Here is a 19,694-nt window from a genome sequence, read left to right on the forward strand (position 1 = left end):
AGATGTTGATTATTTTAAACATTATTATCATATCTGGCAATTGGCGCCGCCAATAATAATTTTACAACGATGTTAATTAAAGCGGGTAATAAACAAATTTTGTTCTTCGTTAATATCCCAACAAAATAAATTCGCCAGTCCGACAGTATTTACAGACAAACCATTTTAGTTCATTAATTCCATTCGAACAATACAAAACTTAAATAAGGGTAATGTATTTTTAATGAAACATTTCAATTTATTTGAAGCAGTTTACGAATTATGGCTCGGCGATTATAATCATTCTTGTTCTTTAATATTATAATATGAAGGATATATTTAAATACAATACATTATTTTCTCCACAAGTAATGAGGCGACAAAACAAAATATCGTTTGTCTGTATAAAACTGTTCAGAAAAAAATACCCAAGTATGTAAATATATTGTGCTCTCTTGATGTCGGCGACTGCCGTCAAATGAATACTCAAAATGATTAATGGCAACAAAGAAAATAATATGTTGCAACTCCTTTGGGTAAAATATTAAATTTGGAGATGTGGTAGTCATTAAGACTAAGCGCAATTGTCCTTTCTTTGAACATGTTTTAAAAATTCATTTAATTTATAAATAAATATAAAAACTATTTTACAGAAACTCACTTTAAATTTTAAGTATTACATAAATTTTGTATTGCTATAGGCATGTATTTTAGATTCTCCATAATTTTATAAAATGGAAAGCAATAAAAAGTTTGCTTACAATAATTTTTTTTAAAATTCAGAATTTATCGCAGGCAAGACATTTTAGATAATCAGTGACAAAATTTTACGTTGATTCATTTTAATAAAATAACTTGGAGCAAAGCCTCTAGTAAATATGTTAGAAATGTTTTATCTGAAACTTCTTTTTAAGATCGTCTATAGTACATTAGAGAACTTTGAGAACGATCTTGCTATTTATAAAATGTTTGAAATACATAAATAAAATTAATTTAACAGTAATAAATTAAAAAATCAACTCTAATCTCTTTAACAATAATTGTTAAAAATTATTTTTGTTGATCAAAAAATATTTAATATAATTTTTTTTTAATTTGGTTTTTAATGATGTAATTTATTATATATAATGCATAACAAAAATTCATCTCATTACTGAATAATCGAGCAAACGATCTTATGCTACGGTAAATGTCATCATTTTATTTAAAGTTCTAAATAAAAATAAATAAATAAGTAAATTTAAGATAAAAAGTAACGTAAAAAATGTAAAACTTATTAATATATACTTGATTTGCAATACTATGAATTTATTTTAAATAATTCATACATTAAAAGAAAAATTAAAACATAGTTAATATTTAAATCTTTAATTCTCAAAAAAAAATGCATAAACTGACAATCATAATAATGATGAAGTAAGTATAGATTATTTCTTTATATTAATGTATTTTAAAAATTCAGCATAATATCACTTTTGTGTTATGTTTTTAGTTTTACGACACGGTTATATTATTGCAAAAATAATGAATGATTTTTTACATTTTCTTAACAGTTGTAGTTAAAGAAATTGTTTTTTTTTCGAGGGCCTTAAGTCTTACTGTATAATTTTTTTTTTATTTCATTATTGGTAGTACTCATTAAACAGATATCTTAAATAGTACCTCATTTAAAATACTATTTAGGAAAAGGACAATTAACACAAGTCTAACTAAGCAAGACAAACGATGTTACGCCCTCTCAGAATAACATTTTAAGATAATTTATTAACACCGCTTTTCTCGGCAAAGAAGTAGCTGTGACCACTTGCACTTAAAGGTCTTTCTTTGTAATCACCATGGAGCATTTGGGTCTCTAGATTTTCAAAAAATTCTCGTATTTAAATGGATAGAACAAGATTATATTGTAAATCAGATTTGCTTTAATTATTCCTTTGCGCTTATCTAAATTATATCACAAAGTCTTTACAAATTTTTTTTTTTTATTGTAATTATGCGCATAGTGATGACTCAAAGAGCTTTTGATGTCTTTTAAGCAGTCAAAAAATTTCTTGCGTTGATTAACTGATCTATGAGGAATACATAGGACAGAAAATAAAACTTCACTTCAGAAACTCTATTGTCTAGACAATTTGCACTGAACTCAAAAAGAATACACGATATGTGCATTCTTCAAGTTCTACTAAAATTTCAAATTAGCCTCAACATGTCATTAATCACAAATAAAATTTCCAGAATTCGTGGAATTGGGTAAATAGTAGACAACATATTTTAAATCTTAAACGTATACTAACTTTTTCTATTAAAATTGTTTTTTCAATTAAAAAAAATATAAATTTAATAACGTATACGACGCATACTGCCGTTAAAGCAAAGTTAGAAACCCATGTTTATTTTGATTTATACTTCAAAAATATGTGGAAAAGTCAAAAATGCATGAATTTTTCAACACATATTTCTTTTTTATCATTTTTTTCCATTTTCAAATTGAAATATTTTTATCTCAGTTAATTTTGACTTTAAAGCTCTTAAAAAATACGATCTAATGGCATTTTTTCGTTTTTTTTTATCAAAATTCCATTCCTATTTAGAAAAAAATAAAAAAAAAAATCAATTTTTTGGTACCTAGGTTTTTGAGGTTAAGGGAGGGGTACCAATTTTTATTATTTATTATTTTTTAACTATTTAATAGTACACTTAAAGAGCTATTGTATAAAACCAATTTAAAAAATATTCAAGCATTTTTGACTCTACATAACTTTTAAATATAAATAAAAATGAGGATGGGTTTCCAACTTTACGTGAGCCTCAGTGTAAATATTATTATATAAAACATACGTGTGTATGTGCATGTGTTTGTGGGTAAAAAAGTTGTTACTTCTTTGAAGAGACAACAAGCTTGCATTCATAACAGTGTAATGATTGTAAAAATGAACGCGGCACACTAATAAATACGTGACCACTTGACTTCAAGAAGGATTTGTACAATTTTACCATTTATTTTATTTTTATAGTAACCAACAATATAATTCGAGTACCCACCAATTTGCTGTTTCTCTATTTATAAACGCTGATAAACGGCCGTCTTTCAAATTTTATGGAGAATAAAATATTATATTTTGCCTTTGGGAGAATCATTGTAGTGTACACAAGAAACAATACATATTAAAACATTGATGTATACAGAAGAAAACTAACGACACCGTTTTTCATGAACGAATAAATTTGCTCGTAAATTATTATTTTATACAACGAACTTATAAAAACGAGCGGTCAATAACTTTGATATGTGTATTCTGCTATACACATTTATAGAACTTTTATTTTTGTAAAATATTTAAACAGTTTACGGATATACTTTTATAAATTATTATTACTGCTTCCCCAACTTTCGTAGTGATATTGAGTTTTCTCATAATACAAAAAAAATAATCCATAAACTCCTACCCATATTCATTCAAGTGCAAACTTTCCATAATTGTAAATCAACTATGCAATGTTTTTTTATTTATTTTAAAAGAAAATAAAATTATTATTTATCTTCCTTTACATTTTTATGTACAATATCGTATCACTTTTTTCTAGGCCAGAGAAAACATAACGAGATAATGGCAATTTTATATTTTTTAATTTTATCAATATTTGATTTATATAGGGTATGGGATCAGTGCAATGTCATTCAAGATTACCTGACTGTGTACGATGGGTCTTTAGCCACAGATCCAGTTTTAGTGAGACTATGCGGTGGAGATGTAGTACCAGACATTGTCAGTTCGGGCCCAAACATGTTATTGGAATTCCACACCTCCGCTTACGACAATCCATTTCATCCAGTGCCACTAAGCTATTTACCCGGATTTGAATTGGATGTAGAAGTAATAAAGTTACTTGCAAATTGTTTATTTTTATTTATCAAATGTTTACATTTATTTATGACAATATGAAAAACTACCTTAATGTTTTATGTAAATTTCAGATATTATTCGTGGACAATAAGTCGCCTAGCTACGCACAAAATACCAGCCAGTGTGAATTCTTCATAAGACCACTCAATAATACCAACTGGGGTCTTTTAGATAGTCCTAAACATTCGTTGCCTCCAAACACTTCGTGCAAATACCATTTTCAAGGATTTAGTCATCAAACTGTATGGCTATCTTTTATTAAATATCATGCAGCTAGCACCGATCCTAATGCTTACCACTTAAGTAACGAATGTAACGCAAGGCTTCGTATTTGGGATAAAGTCACATCACCTAAAACCAAAAAGGTAAAAATCTTTTAAATACGACTTATTTAATAAATAAAACTATCGTTAATTAACTATTAAATTAATAAAACTCATATTTTCTTTAAATACTACAATTTTTTACAGTTATATCTTTAAATTCTATATTATTAGGCCAAAAACGTACTGTTGGGTGAATTTTGCAAGGAACAAGAATTGCCTCATTTATGCGATCACGCTCTATTGGGTAATGACACCAGACATGTTAGACCGTGCGGTTCTAAAGAGTCATACACGTCATCGGGGGATGAACTCACAGTAGAGATATATCTAAAACAAGGATCTGTACTTTTTCCTTTGCAATTTCTGTTAAGATACGAATTTGTCGACCAGTCAACAGAACTTTTACAATCATCTGCAACATCTGTTGTTACGAAAACAACAGTGTGTGATAGGACATTTACTTCCGGTGCTGGTTCCTTTGGGTCACCTAAAAATGTCTTTTTCTATGGAAGAGGTGGCCGCCGGAACTTGACATGTGTATTTCGATTTGTACCGTCCTCTGTCAATGAAAGAGTTCGTATTACAGTGACTAGAATGCATGTGGATGAAGTCGGTAGGGCTGTTTGTTCTACCGAAACAGATGCACGGACCGACAGAATGCTATGCGCATACGCATCCAAAGATGGTAGTTCAAGTACTAATGTTCGTGCTTTGTTAAACGTATCTCATTTTCCTTGGCCTGACATGGAACTGCCCATTGGATGCGCTTGTTCTAATCCCCGAAAACCGCACGTTATAGAATCGTATCCCGGTACCACTGTTCAAGTAGAATTTACTGTTCGGGATATGAACGTTACTCAAGACCACCGAGACTTCGGTTTCGCTGCAGAGTATGCATTTGACAAAGTACCCGGACATATGGCGGTTTCCTGTCTATCATTAAGTAAAAATAGACGATTACATGGACCAGGAGGGATCATTCAACTGGATGCCGGTAATAACGGTCACCGTGGGGTTCAAAATTGTACCAGCTATCCGTGGCTGATAGAACCATCATCTGATGGAAATTGGTTACATAGAACAGGTGGTTATGTTTTCTTAAAACTCCGAGGGTACGAAATTCCAAGCCATAGATGGCAAACTAATTCTTTCATGTGTGCCACACGAAACCGAGTGGTTGTGTATTCGGGGGCAGGGGACGGGCTCAAGACAGCCCGAGTAATATGCCCTTTTGACTTAGGAACGGACCATCAAGTGCGTAGCTCGTTTGAAGCGTTTTCACCGGGTTGGACTGAAACCCTTACTGACGCTCAAAAATTGCGCACCGACTCTAGGAGTGTAGCTATTGAGTTCCTCGAGCGAGAGTTTGGCTCATACGCAGTTACATGGATGGAAGTGTCCAAAATGCCACGAATTATGCCTTCAACAAATGTTTATGCCATGTCTTCAAACGTATACCCCGAATGCGCTTACAAGTAAACAAATAATAATATAAATTATCTTTCTTCACTTTAAAATATAAAATTATAGACACTCAAAACAAATAGATGAAATAAAATAATTTACTTTAAAATATATATATACTTAAAATTTTATAAAAAAATTATAAAGGAAAAGCTTTTTACTATTCACGTCACCGTTTTTATATTTTATGATATTATTTTTTTCCATTATTTAAAGTGTAAGTCTTGAAAAATTCTAAGTCTACGTTAGATATACAAGAACAATTTTAGTATCTACTATCTTACATATATATTCAACTTTATCTCAAAATATACTTTACAATTTATTCGTACTCTAAATTGTATAACAATAAAGAATTTTCGCTTATTTTTTTATTTTCTTGAAAAGCAAAATAACTGTTCATAGCTACTAGACTTAATAAACTTCGGTATTTAGTTTACATTTACTAAATAAACAAATAAATATTGGATTTTTTTTTATATTTCTCAAAATATTTATATGATACAAAACTTATCTTAAAATGATGTATTTTTTATTATAATTCCTTACAGTAAAACTTTTTAAATATTTTACTTTACAAAACTAGTATTCTCATTTTTTAATATATAAATTTTGTAGACATTCAACATAAAGGTATTTTAATCTAAGATGAATGTTATTTACAAAAGTATACACCGGTAAACATTTTTCAATAACAATAAAATGTATTTCATAGATCATTGAACCAAAAAGAATTGAAAAAATATGTGGTGTATATATATGTGTGTATATTATACTTGTAATATACTTTTTAACAAGCACAATATATACAGGAAATTTATTAGGTAACAGTAATATTTGTAGACTTTTTATAATGACTAAAAATCCATCAATCATTATATCATATAATCGAGATAAAAACCAAAGAATGTTATTGAAAGATTTATTTCATATTTATCTAGTTCTTTATACATTTGTTCTATATGAAAGAATAGAATCATCAAAAGAAGAAAAGCTTTTACTATAATAAAAAGAGGTGTCTAGATTTATGTCCAAAAAATTATAATTTTTTTCTGCGAACACTTAAATGTTTACAGGAAGTGAAATTTAAGATCATTAAGAAACATTTTTTTTTTTTTTGTATTATTTAGCATAATGTATTTATCTTTTTAATGTACTTATCTTCTATTTTACCTTTTTTTTTTTTTTTTTTTAAGAACTTTTCTTAGTATAAAAATGATATCTGATAATATTTTAACTAATCTGATAACATTAATAATATTTGAAATCAACTGTTTTTCTTAGAAAAATTACTAATTATTTCCAATAACATAATGCATTTTAATATAAAACATTTAGAAAATTGTATTTTCTAAAAATATAACACGTCATTTTTTGTCTAAACCCAATATTCAAAGCTGCAAAAATGTTCTCATTTTTCAAAACTATTGACTTGATACCTTACTTTTTGAACACCTGTATATCGTATCTCTTATTCCAATAGTAAAATGTTATGCTGATTCATCCCACAATACAATACATATTTGTTTTTAATTAAAATAGAAAACATTTGTCATGAAAAATATTACCTGATTAATTTTTAGGTGTCCTGATCTTAATGCTTGCATCAGTTCTAAATTTTGGTGTGATGGAATACCACATTGTCCAATGGGATTCGATGAAGATCCAACCAACTGTTCGATCAGTTCCGGGATAATTAACTTAACGTACGTAGGAGTGCTGATTGCCACGGCACTTGTGCTATTCACCGTCACTGTCATATTGGCGGTAGCTTGTCTCAAGTATAAATCTAAAAGAGATCAGCGAGCGAAAAATGATTGCCATCGACGAAAAAAAGGTGGAGATCTTAAGGCTGATCAAACACATGTTAATAAACTGACGTTTTTGGAACAAAATGGTGGTATGAACAAGCGATACCCATCATCGTCTGACGATCTGTACTTAGAATGCAAAGACAGTGTGTGTTGACAAATTGACGATGATCCTGTGGAAACCACAGTTTGAAGTCCGGTTGACGCCACCGGAAATGTGTTGACCAGGTTCATTTTATGGCTAATATTCATTCACGGTACAGGATAGCTCAAGTGTGATTACTTCACAAACTTATGTCAGAGAAATGAACATCGAATTAGTTTTGCAATGAATATCAACTACTTTACTCCATGTTTTACTTGTGATGCAATCTTATTAAAGTACTTTTATAAAAATATCCCAACACTAATAATTTATTCAACATAAAAAATAACTTATATTTGTAATGCTTAAAAAATGTCACGCTACTCAATTAACAAACTCATCTAAAATTTCCTTTATTTTTAATTATTTTTCATACAATTTTTGTTATTTTACTTCAAAAAAGTTTTTTTAATAGGTTATATTCAATAAAAAAAAAAATGAAACACTTCTTTATATCTGCCAATTCTTAAGTTACGTGAGTTTTCTACTCATATGATAATATTCCCCCATTATAGCAAAATAATTTTATGTACATATTTTCAAATAATTCAATTAAAAGTTTTACCTTTATGTATAAGAAATATAAATTAAAAATATATTTCAATAATTTTATTTTCAACATAATATGCAAAAAATTTGATCAGCTATTTATTTGGAATCGAATTGAAAATGAAGTTATTAATTCACAAATATTGTAATGAGACATTTATTTGTAAATAAAATTTGAATTTTATTTTTAAATATTGTTTTATTTTATTTTCTGGATTGTAAAAATGTATCGTAACAGTCATTATAAATATGTTACCTTATTATTAAATACAAACTTTAATGTTTGAGTTTAAATTGTTGAATCGTCTCGATAGTTTGAATTAAGGTCAAACGAATTTATTTAAGATATTTATTGTATAATTTTTTATATTTGACTGTGGGGTCTATAAAGCAAAAGATGTTGATGAAAATTTATATTTGCTTACTTTCAGGGTTATTTAAAAACCACAATATGTGTAGGTAATAATAGATGTATAATAAAATTTCGATAGCAAAGTACAGGGGCTATTTGATAGTTGGAGTGTAGTAATCCCCAAATGTTTATCAATGTCATTAGTGATCGGCATACATAAAATGAATTGTGAATTTTTTTTTTCTTACCATGGTACTTAAGTTGGCAAATTTATCAACCCTCTAAAAATAATCTTTTGGATCGCCACTGATGATATAAAGTGTTATATAAAATAAATGATAGATAAAAGACTTCACCTTTACTAAATTTATTATTATAACTTGTTTTTAAACATAATTTTTTAATTTTCTGTAAATATTTGTAAAGTAATTTGTTTTTTTATTTTGTGCAACTTTAATGTTACCATTATTGTAATATGTTATAATATAATACATTTGTTTTTCATTTTTATTTATACTAAACATTAATTTATTATAATTATTATTACTTTTTTAAACATTTACTATTAACTACTACTTATAGTTCCAAAATTTGTATATATGGATATGTGCTCATTATAAATAAACTGTAAAACTTATTAAAAATCTGTTGCTACGTTAAATTTAATTCGTACTTCTTTTTTTTTTATAAAAGACTAATGCAATTTAAACTTTTTTTAATGACACTACTTGAAGGATTGTCGACAAAAATACTATTTTTTCACCATTGTTAAGCAAGTTCCCTGTGCTTAACTTTACATTAAAATTGTCTCGATTAGATTATATTATATTTTAATTTTGCAAAAACGTTTAAAAAGTTAATTTGAACCCTGTAAGTATAATTTATACTTCTACAGTAAGTCATTCGCATTACAAACGTTTCAATTTTAAGTTTCTTCCAATTTGATATTTAGTGGTCATAATAAAAAATATTTACAATTGGATTGATTAAAAATTGAAATATCGTGAATAAAAATTATTTCTTTTAAATATTAAAATTGATATTGAATGAACACCAGCAACGCTTAACTTTATTACTATAAAATAATGTATTGAAACCTTCTAGTAGATAAGCATTAGTAGATTTTATACAATGTAAGGTTCGTCCAAACTTCAAACTGATCGCTTCAATGAGTTTATACAGTCATTTTGTCAAAATCTAAAACTAAAATACATAACTTTAAGAGATAACTTATTCAAAATCAGAAAAGTACACCGAAATATATTTATACAAAAGCGTTCAACCACATGTTAATCTCATTGTCCTATACACACATATCATATCAAGTAAAACTTCCTCGCAGAGAACCTTATTCTGTTCGATCGCCTTAGCCTCACCTTATTTATTTTGTTTGTTTGTCCGTTGTGTTGTCACTGCGCTTTGAAGTATGTATTGAATTTATGTTTTCTATAGCATTGAGTAGGCGTACCTGTTTAGTATTGTGTGTCTACCGGACGAACCATCCCTACTGAATACGCTCATTGGTTTGATACGCCGCTGTTCTTGTGCTACGTTTTACAACTCGGTGAACTCTATATAATTTTAAACCACAGCCAATGATAGTTATTATTAGAAGTTACCTCATATCCACCCCATTCGAAGACTAGTCGGATGGTCACCTTTTGTCGTTGCTTAGAACTAATTGCCTAACAGAGCGAACGGCTTGTAGATGCCCGCAAAATGTGATTATCATAAATCCAACGAGTGTTGTTTATCTGTGACCAATGAGACAAAAGCGGATTGTGATTTAGCGAGAAGACTACACAATTTCCCCCGCGGCTGTCAGGTGCCAAAATATTCCCCAGACGTTAATATAGGCAGACATTCGGTCTGGTTGTGAATCACTTTTTTTATTTTATTTCACAGTAAATTGTCCTACCACCAATTAAACATTAAAAATAACACCGAAAAGATATAATAATTATTTAATAGTTATAATCATTATCAGAATGACTTAATACAACAGCATAAAAATTATACCAAATAAAAACATATTTTTCCCAATTGAATAAGATCTTTTGTTCTACTAAAAAAAACTTAAATTATTTTAACAATTGAACCTAATAATAAGACAGGAAAACTAGTTACCATTGAATTTTTTTACACATTCAATGGCATTATTATTTTTTAAATTTTAAGTAATACTCTTACACAAAAAGTGCCAAATAATCTTATTTTTAATAATATACATTTTTGCTGTAATCAATTTAAAAAACATCATGACTTCTAAGTTTTTATTTAAACTATGTAAGTAAATATGTCATTGCACACTTTTTAACATGATAAATATTGGATGACAATTAAAAGTAAACTATACAGCAATAAAAATATAGTGTACTATCGTTTTAAATGATTTAATACAAATAATACATTCGATTAATGTTATTATGCTGTTGATCAAATAAAATTAAATACAATTGTTATCGACTTAAGCTAATAACGATTTTAAAACATTTGCTATTAGATTCTTGAATGTTAATATTTTGTTCTATATCCATGTTCAACTATTTGAATGATAATTTACACAAACATTTTATACGCCATATTATCTTTAACAGTTTGGCGAAGAGAAAGTTTTAATGAGTATAGAAAACTTTAATTGTTCCATAGTAGTTTATTTAGCTTTAAAATATAATGTTTTCACCGTAACCGGATGGTTTGAAGTTTTTATTGTAGTTAATAGAAGTTTAATTTTGTTCGACATTTCTTTCGGAAAAGTAATTGCTGTATTAGCTTTACTATTTACATAACACAAACATATGAATTTTAATTACAAGGCCATGATATATTTTTTACTAAAATAAATTAAATATTAATTTATTCAATAAGACACCGTTGTTTAATACATTATTTTCTTTAAAAGTAACTATAGTATAACGAAATAGCATTTTTATTTAAAAACAAACTAATTTAATGAATTTAAAATTAAATTTAAGTAGTTATAATAGTCTTTATTATAATATTTATTACTAATAAAAATTTATTTCTTCAATTCAATGATAGGCGGGTCTTTTTTATATTTTTACAGCAACTGCTTTTTCATAAAACTAAATTGATAATGAACATTTTTTATTAAAATATTTTATTCGCATTAATAATTTAGTATAATATGTCCAAAAATTATTCATCCAAATTTAAATAATAAATTTAAAATCTGTAATCTAAGGCGAAAGAATGACTAACTATTTGAAAGAGACGGTTATATTTTTTTAACTTTCTTTAGGTAACTTTTAGGATTTCTTAAACCGGGTAACATGCTATCATTAGTTTGGGTCGGAAACTGTAAGAAAATCTGTAACAGAAACTTTATACTTAAAAATAATTAAGAATTGATTTACTCGGCAGAAACGGTTGCAAATTATAATATTTTCAACAATAGATAATTAACTAATTAAGAAAATGACTCATCAATAATAATTTTTGGACCAGGTTATCGAAAGTTATTAACATTTTATAGAGATGGCTGGATGTAAGATTTAGGTGTTGTTGTTATTACCACTACTTATTATATTAGTACTTTTCTCCTCGCATAGGTATAAAAATATCAATAAATTCCAAAATACTAATCAAAAAGTAGTTATCGTTCAGTCATTTTTTTAAATAGATCTTTTTCTAGTTAATATGCTAGTTATAATGTATGTTTTAATTGGTACCCTTATTATGTCATAAGAAATTAACATAAAAAACGTTTCTTGATTGATAAATTGAGAAAACAAGTACATATTGAAAAAAAAAAAAAAAAATTCTCAATATTATTTTTATTATTTGATTAACTTAGTAGTTTATGGTAAATAATAAACCCAGTATTAAACAATATTGATTTACATTAGATCTTTTAATTTTTTTCGTATTTAAGAAATACAATATGAAATATGCTTTAGATATAATCAAAAAATGTAATAACTGTAATAAAAAATATGAAACCTGACCCTTTATCTGCCTATAGAGGCTAATTCCAAATAGCAAATTTTTCACAAAAGTCAATTATTTCAACTAATTTATCTTGTAAAAATGTTCCGGAAATACTGCGCCCTTCAATTATATGTTAAATTAAAGCTTTTGTTACGTACTATAAATTTAAAAAATAATTTGTCCAATCTTCTATGTGTAAATGGCCTTCAAAGTTGAACAAATTTATTAAATATTTATTCATATATTCTACTTGAACTTGTAATCAGGATATAATTAAAGAAATAGGAGTTGATGTTGTGTTTTGGAATAATGAAACAATTCCATTTAAAAATTAAACACTATCTACAGATTTGCCTCGAAGCGTTTTTATGAATGTGATTTTAATCACTGTCAGATATCATCTTTACTTGTCCAAACTATGCCACGTCCAACTGTACTACCGTTTTCTATTATAATTATTGTCATCTTAGACTACGTTTAGAGCATTTTTTGTCATTATTAATCGCTAATATAGTTCTTTATTTTTTAAAAGTTTTTTAAAAATAGTCATTTTTTAGTCCACATTGTACCAAAAATTTTGATGGACCAAAAAAAAATGTATAACAAGTACTCATAAAGTTACAAGAATTTTAATACATGAGTGAAACCTATACTCCATGTTCGTTCCATAACCACATTGTGTATTAATATGCTTCTAACTCAATAAATACTTATATAAAAAATTGTTTGTAAGGAAAAGGATATTTTGAATGTCCGAATAAAACAAAAAATGAACATTTATTATAATTTTTCTTTCTTATTAGTGATAAAAAATAAATAATGTGCTCTAAACGTAGTCTAACGAGATAATAATTATAAAAAAAAAAGTTTTCAACAAAATAATTGTGTTAAAAGTTAGAAGCTCTGTCAGTTAGGTTTGAGACGACTGTATATATAAATATATATATAAAAATATGTACTTAGTTAGAATTTACCGTTTTCTAGCAAAAGCAATATAGTTATTTTGAAGGGTGTTACAGACGTTAAACAAATCGAAAACGATTGAACACAATGATGTGACCATCAGCAGTATCCTAAATTATAGCTCAATAAGAATGCTCCATTAGTGATGGTCTAAATTGAGTAATAAAACAAAAAGCATTGTCGTGCTAGTGTTATTATTTTTAGACAAATGTGTGTTATTAATAAAGAGCATTCACAATAGAACTCTCAGTTATTTTTGAATTCTGTCTATAATATAATACTTGTTTTAATATATTCATCATATATAATGATAAATACTAACTGTTTTGAAGATTGGAAAACCTGATATAAATTAAAGTTAATATGGTAAACAAAAATTAAACATTTTTCATTTATATTTGACAGTATATTTCAAAAACTCAAATTATTACTATAGATTTTTTGGTATTAAAAAATATAATTCTGGTATATAATGAGAAATGAGCTACTATAATTTAGGTTAAATTTAATTGAACAAAATTAACGTAAACTGCGAGGAAAAAAAATTTGTAATTGCTGGTAAAACAAAAAAAGGTATCTACTATAAAATAAACAAAGTTGTGAAACTGAAAGATTGTATTCTTGATAAAAACTTCTTAGGTACACTCATCCTGTACACACCGTGTACCAATAGACTTTTATTAAATTAGTTGACATTTTTTCCTTGTAACGTATCTACTTTTATTCAATTACTAAATGTTTACCCTTATAGTCATTAATATTTTATAGATCTCACGACTAATTGAAAAAGTAGAGTTCTGAGAAAATTATCCCAAAATACTATTAATTGTAAAAGCAATTACATTAAACATGTTTTAATAATTTTGAAAACTAATTCTGCGTGCTTCACACAAAGTAAAAAGTTTATTGAAATTAGTATTTCTATTTAATTATGTAAAAAATAACGAAGAGGATAAGAATATAATTTAAACTTTCCAAGTGGTGCAAAACATTAATGAAATCATGTTAACGCCTCTGTAAAAGATGCAATCAACAGTAACTTGTTGAAAATGTAAAACAAAATTCCCCGGAGAAAAAAACCAAAATTGGAAAATAAACGGTTACTCGGAATCCACGAATTCATATAGGCCACTAAACGATAAATCAATATCATGATTTCGTTATTCCAAGACTTTCGTTTTGTTTGCATATTTTTCTTTACAATTCAGATATATTGTATTTTAACCACGCTTCAAACACCTACACAATTTCCTATCAAAGTCTGTGTATTTAAATACGCAATAGACCATTTTAAATCGAGATGTTTACCTAGTCGTGACCCCATCAAAATGATTGAACCAAGATAAAGTTAAGTGAGTTTAAAAAATGCACGCATGTATAGGTTGTTTAAAATTCAATTTCGAAAAAGATAAAACCATTGACAAAGTTAATCTCTCCTACAAAAGAAATGGTGTTTTATGTTAAATAAAAAATATTTTAGCTTATAACAATTCTCTTTTCTCTTGTTTATGAAACTAATTTATCATTATATTTTACTATTCTATATTTTATGCGTCTTTGATCTTTCAACAATTTGTTCTGTTTATTTGAAAAATCGATTTATTAGAATTATTTCACATCCTAATAACTTGCTAGTTACAAAAACCAATCAGTAGATACATCTATAAATAAAATCTTACTTTATTGTCGCAAATATCTTACATGTTTTACATTTCATTTTTTATTGCCGGCCAACTCGGCACAATTAAATATTTTAAAGATTTCATTATTTAATTTTCGTGTTTCTTAGCAATACTTATAAACATTTTACTAGTACTGTGTAAATTAATAAAATGATTAATGGATATTTACCTTTCACAAGTTGGTCCATTTAACAGTACTTAAAAAAATAAATTATTGTGTATTACCTCTTTTTACGTTTGTTTTAAATTAATTATATTGCGTTTTTTTTCACTCTATAAAATATTTTTACGTTATACAAATATAGTTATACAAAGACAAATAGTTAATAACAGCGTTAATTATTTTTAAATCAATTGTTATTAATTTTCGTTCGAATTCAATTTCTACTAAAATTAAGAAAATAGGCACAATAATTCTTTTAATAATTTAAAGATAGTATTTATGTAAAACAATGGCTCTATCTTCATTAAATTCGAACGACTACTCTATTTCGGTCATGTTAATATGGGGACGTACATAATTCATGGATGGATTGCTTAACGAAATGGAAAATACAACTCCTGACCGTGACAGTCTTGGGGAAAAAATGCGTTCTTAAAATTCAAGAAAAGTATAAAGTTTACTTATGTGTGCATTTTGTGTTTATGGGTTACCGCCCACGGAGCTGGTTAAAAAACGGTCATAGTTTCGCACATCGTATTATCCTATCACATCAAATTCAACAATGTCCCATCACACCCGTCGTCAAAAGGAAAACTTTACACGAAATTGGGTATTTTTAAAGCAAAATCTGTTCTTTTCGTAAAAAGAGTACTTGCCGTGAAATAGGCAATAGGAAAAATGAACGATTTTACAAGATACGCATCGCATACGAGTAGAGTTTAAAAAACTTTTCACGCCGTTAACGTGATCCAATGTAGAGTTGAAACGAAGGGAAGACCACATGAAATCAACCTAATTGCAGTCATAGCAAATGAATAAAAACCTAATCGATATGGAAGAACAAATGTAAAACGAAGCATTTCTACAGTTTCATTGGCAAGATACATTACGCTGTTCATAATGGTGTGATCTCTCAATTTCATATCACGACTATACACTAGCGAGTCGGGAACGCGTCTGTTATCTACGCGTCATGTGCGTAGATAACAGGGTTCGATTCCGTCGCGCTGGCTTTTATAGGTCTTCTCTTCTCCTCCAATGCAATCGCAGCTTTCCATAGATCACGTTATGGATACACGGGGTAATATACTGAACGATTCATTCAGACTGATTCACATTGATCGTGAAAAATGATTTGCCGATCGTTTTTAAAACAACGTTTACGATTACAAATTGATAACATAGTAACGTAATCTTACGCGAATTCGTTGGATTGATATTAATGTAAATTTTTTTTAGTAACGCGCGAGTAGTTTGTAGCGGCTCGATCAACGTGTTTTTCTTTTAGTTTTATTACATAAGTTTTGATGGGAAAAGTCTTCCGAATGGTGTGTGTGTGTGTGTTTACCGAACGACAAACAACAAAGTCTGCATGTTAATGTTTATTATATTCGAGCCTAATATTTTGTTTATCGGTGGATTTGGATGGCGGGCATGGTTGAGTGATAATGGATGTGTTGCGGTGTCGATGTGATATAAAATAAAATATTGAACGTCTACTGGCAATTTGTCGGCCGCCCCTCAGCAGTTCTAATAGCACAATAACAATATCGCGGCGCTATTGGAAGCACCGTGCAAGTGTGTACATTTATCACGCGTATACTTTATTTTATAAGCCGGTGAGCTATTGCTCCCCCCGCTGTTAGTGCGGCCCTCCCCTTCCCCTCAACGTGAATAGCTTTTCGAGTACAACGGAACAGAAGCTTTTATTAACACGGCGCGAGTGATGCGCTTCTGTTATTGGCTACACCAGAAATTAAATACAATTCCTACACTTAGCACCGCGTACTGAACACAGTCGGCTGGTAGACGATACTTTAGTACCGCAATAAACGTTTTCTATCTGTTCAGGGACATCAAATTATTTGGTAAAAACCTATTGTCGCGTAAAGCTTTTGCTTTTTTTTGTCGTTGTACAACACACGAATTGTCCGTAAATAACTTTTATTATATCGATTGATTCGTGTTCTACACGTGCGTTGTCGCTGCCAAGTAGAATAATTACACAACGACATCGTTTGAACTGCGACGGCAAGACATTAACGTTTTGCGAGACGACCCGCGTGTGTGTCTTTGGGCTCTGTTCTATTTAGACGGTTTTTGGATATGACAAAGCACTTTTTTTCAGAGAAAAACGTGCAAAATGAAAACGTGTTTGAACAGAGAATATACGACGCTCATATAGAGACTATTCATACGAGTGTTTATCTGTACGGGATACAATATGATTTTTTTGCTTACTTTTCAAATAAACGCTTTATTCCCACGTCTGCCCTTTGATCGCATACTTCCACACGTTTCCATTTCCGTTTTACTTCAAGTCTATTTCCTGCCGTGAATCCCAATTTCCCGTTTGGGTTCATCTCCAGACATTTTCATAAATTTTTAACTACACTTGTGTAAGTTATAATCATCAGTACGGCCATGATCGACTCGGCCGTTGAAAATAAAATGACCAAACCGAAATCTCGTGAATAAATAAATACGGAGTAATGATACAGTGCAAACTACATCGATTCGCACAACAACGGCAAAGTTATTAATTTGTATATTTTATCTCCAACCGACAGTTATTAAAATTTCATGGCCGCGTTGGTAAAAAGAGATTGTAATCGATCAAACAGATACTACAGACACACAAAGTTGGACGCTTGGTTAGACATTTTATGAAATACATATAATGAACGTAAAAGATTATTCGTTCTTCGAATGTTGTAACAGTAATATAGATGTTTTATCTAAAACAGTACTTTTAAAACTATAAATTAATTATTTTCGGTTTCGACAGAGTTACATTTTGCAAAACAAAACATCGAGAGAAAATCATGACTTAAACTTTTAATTAATTCTGTTTATGTGTTGAAAGTTGACATGTTTTCAGTGATATTTGCACTCGAGAAACCCTACAAATTTACACACCTATCTTTATTAGAGTAATTATCCAATTGGATACAAATATAAACTTAGTGGTTTACAGTTCATATGAACCAACTGGAAAACATGGTAACATTATTAGGGTTCTCAAAGTTTTCAATGTTCACATCACGATTCGATCAGTTATTTCTTGTAATGCCATTACAAGTTGAGGACCTAAGTTGAGCAATTTAATCGTTGGCGTGTTCTCTAATGTTATTGAAAAAAGTTAAGACGGATATAGGTTTACGACTGGAAACACCGAGTACTTAGAGGTTAAAAAAATAGCCGAAAAAAAGTATACTGTTTATATTTGTAATCGGAAGAGCAGACTTAATGACTTTTGGGATTCAACTCGCGTTCGGTCCCAGGACAACCTGAAGAACTCTGAATGTGAATCTGTCGGCAAAAGAGTGTATTTTTTTTTAATGTTCGGAGTTTTAATGGTTGATTCCCTGCGAAACTTTTGGTTTGATAAAGTTTTATGTTATAGTTTAGGTGTAAATATACTGTAATAACTAAACCAATAGATTAACTCCATTGGTACTCTCGTTGGTACTTACTTCCACTGGTGTATTTTAAAATTTCATTTTAAGTCAAAAATTACTGAAGTACTTAACATTACGGTCTAAAAAATAATAATGATTTTATAGTTCATTAAAATTGAATGATTCTTTAAACCTTAATTGTCTAAAATATTAAAACGTTTATAATATCTAAGTAGCTTTAGGTGGAATATTAATAACCAAGTTGATATTCTATTTTTAAAATATTAAATTGATTGTCATAAGTGATTAAAACAAACTTCCGAGATCTAAAATATTGTTTAGGATTCATTGATGTGTGAATTTCTTAAAATAAACATTTTTTCAAATTTTCTTTATATCTTTTAACCTATTAGCTTTTTTAACTTAATTTCTAAATTAAGTACTAAAGTACTTTTAAGTGCTCTAACGTTAAACTTTATAATATACATTTTATTAATTATAATTAAGATTAACAACTTTTATTTTTAGTTAAAAACTTAATAAGTAAATATCCTGTTTCAAAAACGATTTTGTGCTATAATTTGTTCTAAAAAATATTTTAATTAGGTCATTAAAATCTGTTATTTTACCTGTTCAGCTATAGACATTAGATGGTATTTAAGTCGACAGAATCAATTTTATTGATTTTTATTGGATTAGCCTCATTATTAACTAATATTATTATCTCATTGAAGTGCTCTTTTAATGAATTTAATTACAAAATACATTGTCTTTGGAAAACTTGAACCCTAAGTAAAACAGCTTAACTTTTGATTAATATAAATTTTAAATTACTCGCGGAATCGGACTAAATTTGTTCTAAACAAATGTTTAAGGGATTTATCATTATAGCCTGCAAAGTTTTAGAAAGAATATTATTGAATTTCTATATGATTTTGAATATCAAGAAAATAAAATTACAAGATAACATGAACTAGCTAATCCGTTAAAAAGTTTTAATCGTACA

At 28.3% G+C, this 19,694-nt stretch overlaps 1 protein-coding gene across 9 annotated transcripts in view; it reads left to right on the plus strand.

Moving 5' to 3' along the window:
* LOC126900213 (uncharacterized) overlaps positions 1–9,101 on the plus strand; it is a 136,704-nt gene extending 127,603 nt beyond the window's left edge. For all 9 annotated transcript variants that reach the window (XM_050675735.1, XM_050675732.1, XM_050675738.1 and 6 more), the window contains 4 exons: positions 3,632–3,851; positions 3,953–4,246; positions 4,379–5,682; positions 7,255–9,101. In XM_050675735.1, the coding sequence (XP_050531692.1) occupies positions 3,632–3,851; positions 3,953–4,246; positions 4,379–5,682; positions 7,255–7,639 (2,203 nt within the window). In that variant the 3' untranslated portion in view covers positions 7,640–9,101. The remainder of the gene's footprint in view (positions 1–3,631; positions 3,852–3,952; positions 4,247–4,378; positions 5,683–7,254) is intronic.
* Positions 9,102–19,694: the final 10,593 nt, after the last annotated feature.

This window comes from Daktulosphaira vitifoliae, unplaced genomic scaffold (genome assembly GCF_025091365.1).
Source record: "Daktulosphaira vitifoliae isolate Bord-2020 unplaced genomic scaffold, ASM2509136v1 Scaffold_3, whole genome shotgun sequence".
NCBI classification, from domain to species: Eukaryota; Metazoa; Arthropoda; class Insecta; order Hemiptera; family Phylloxeridae; genus Daktulosphaira; species Daktulosphaira vitifoliae.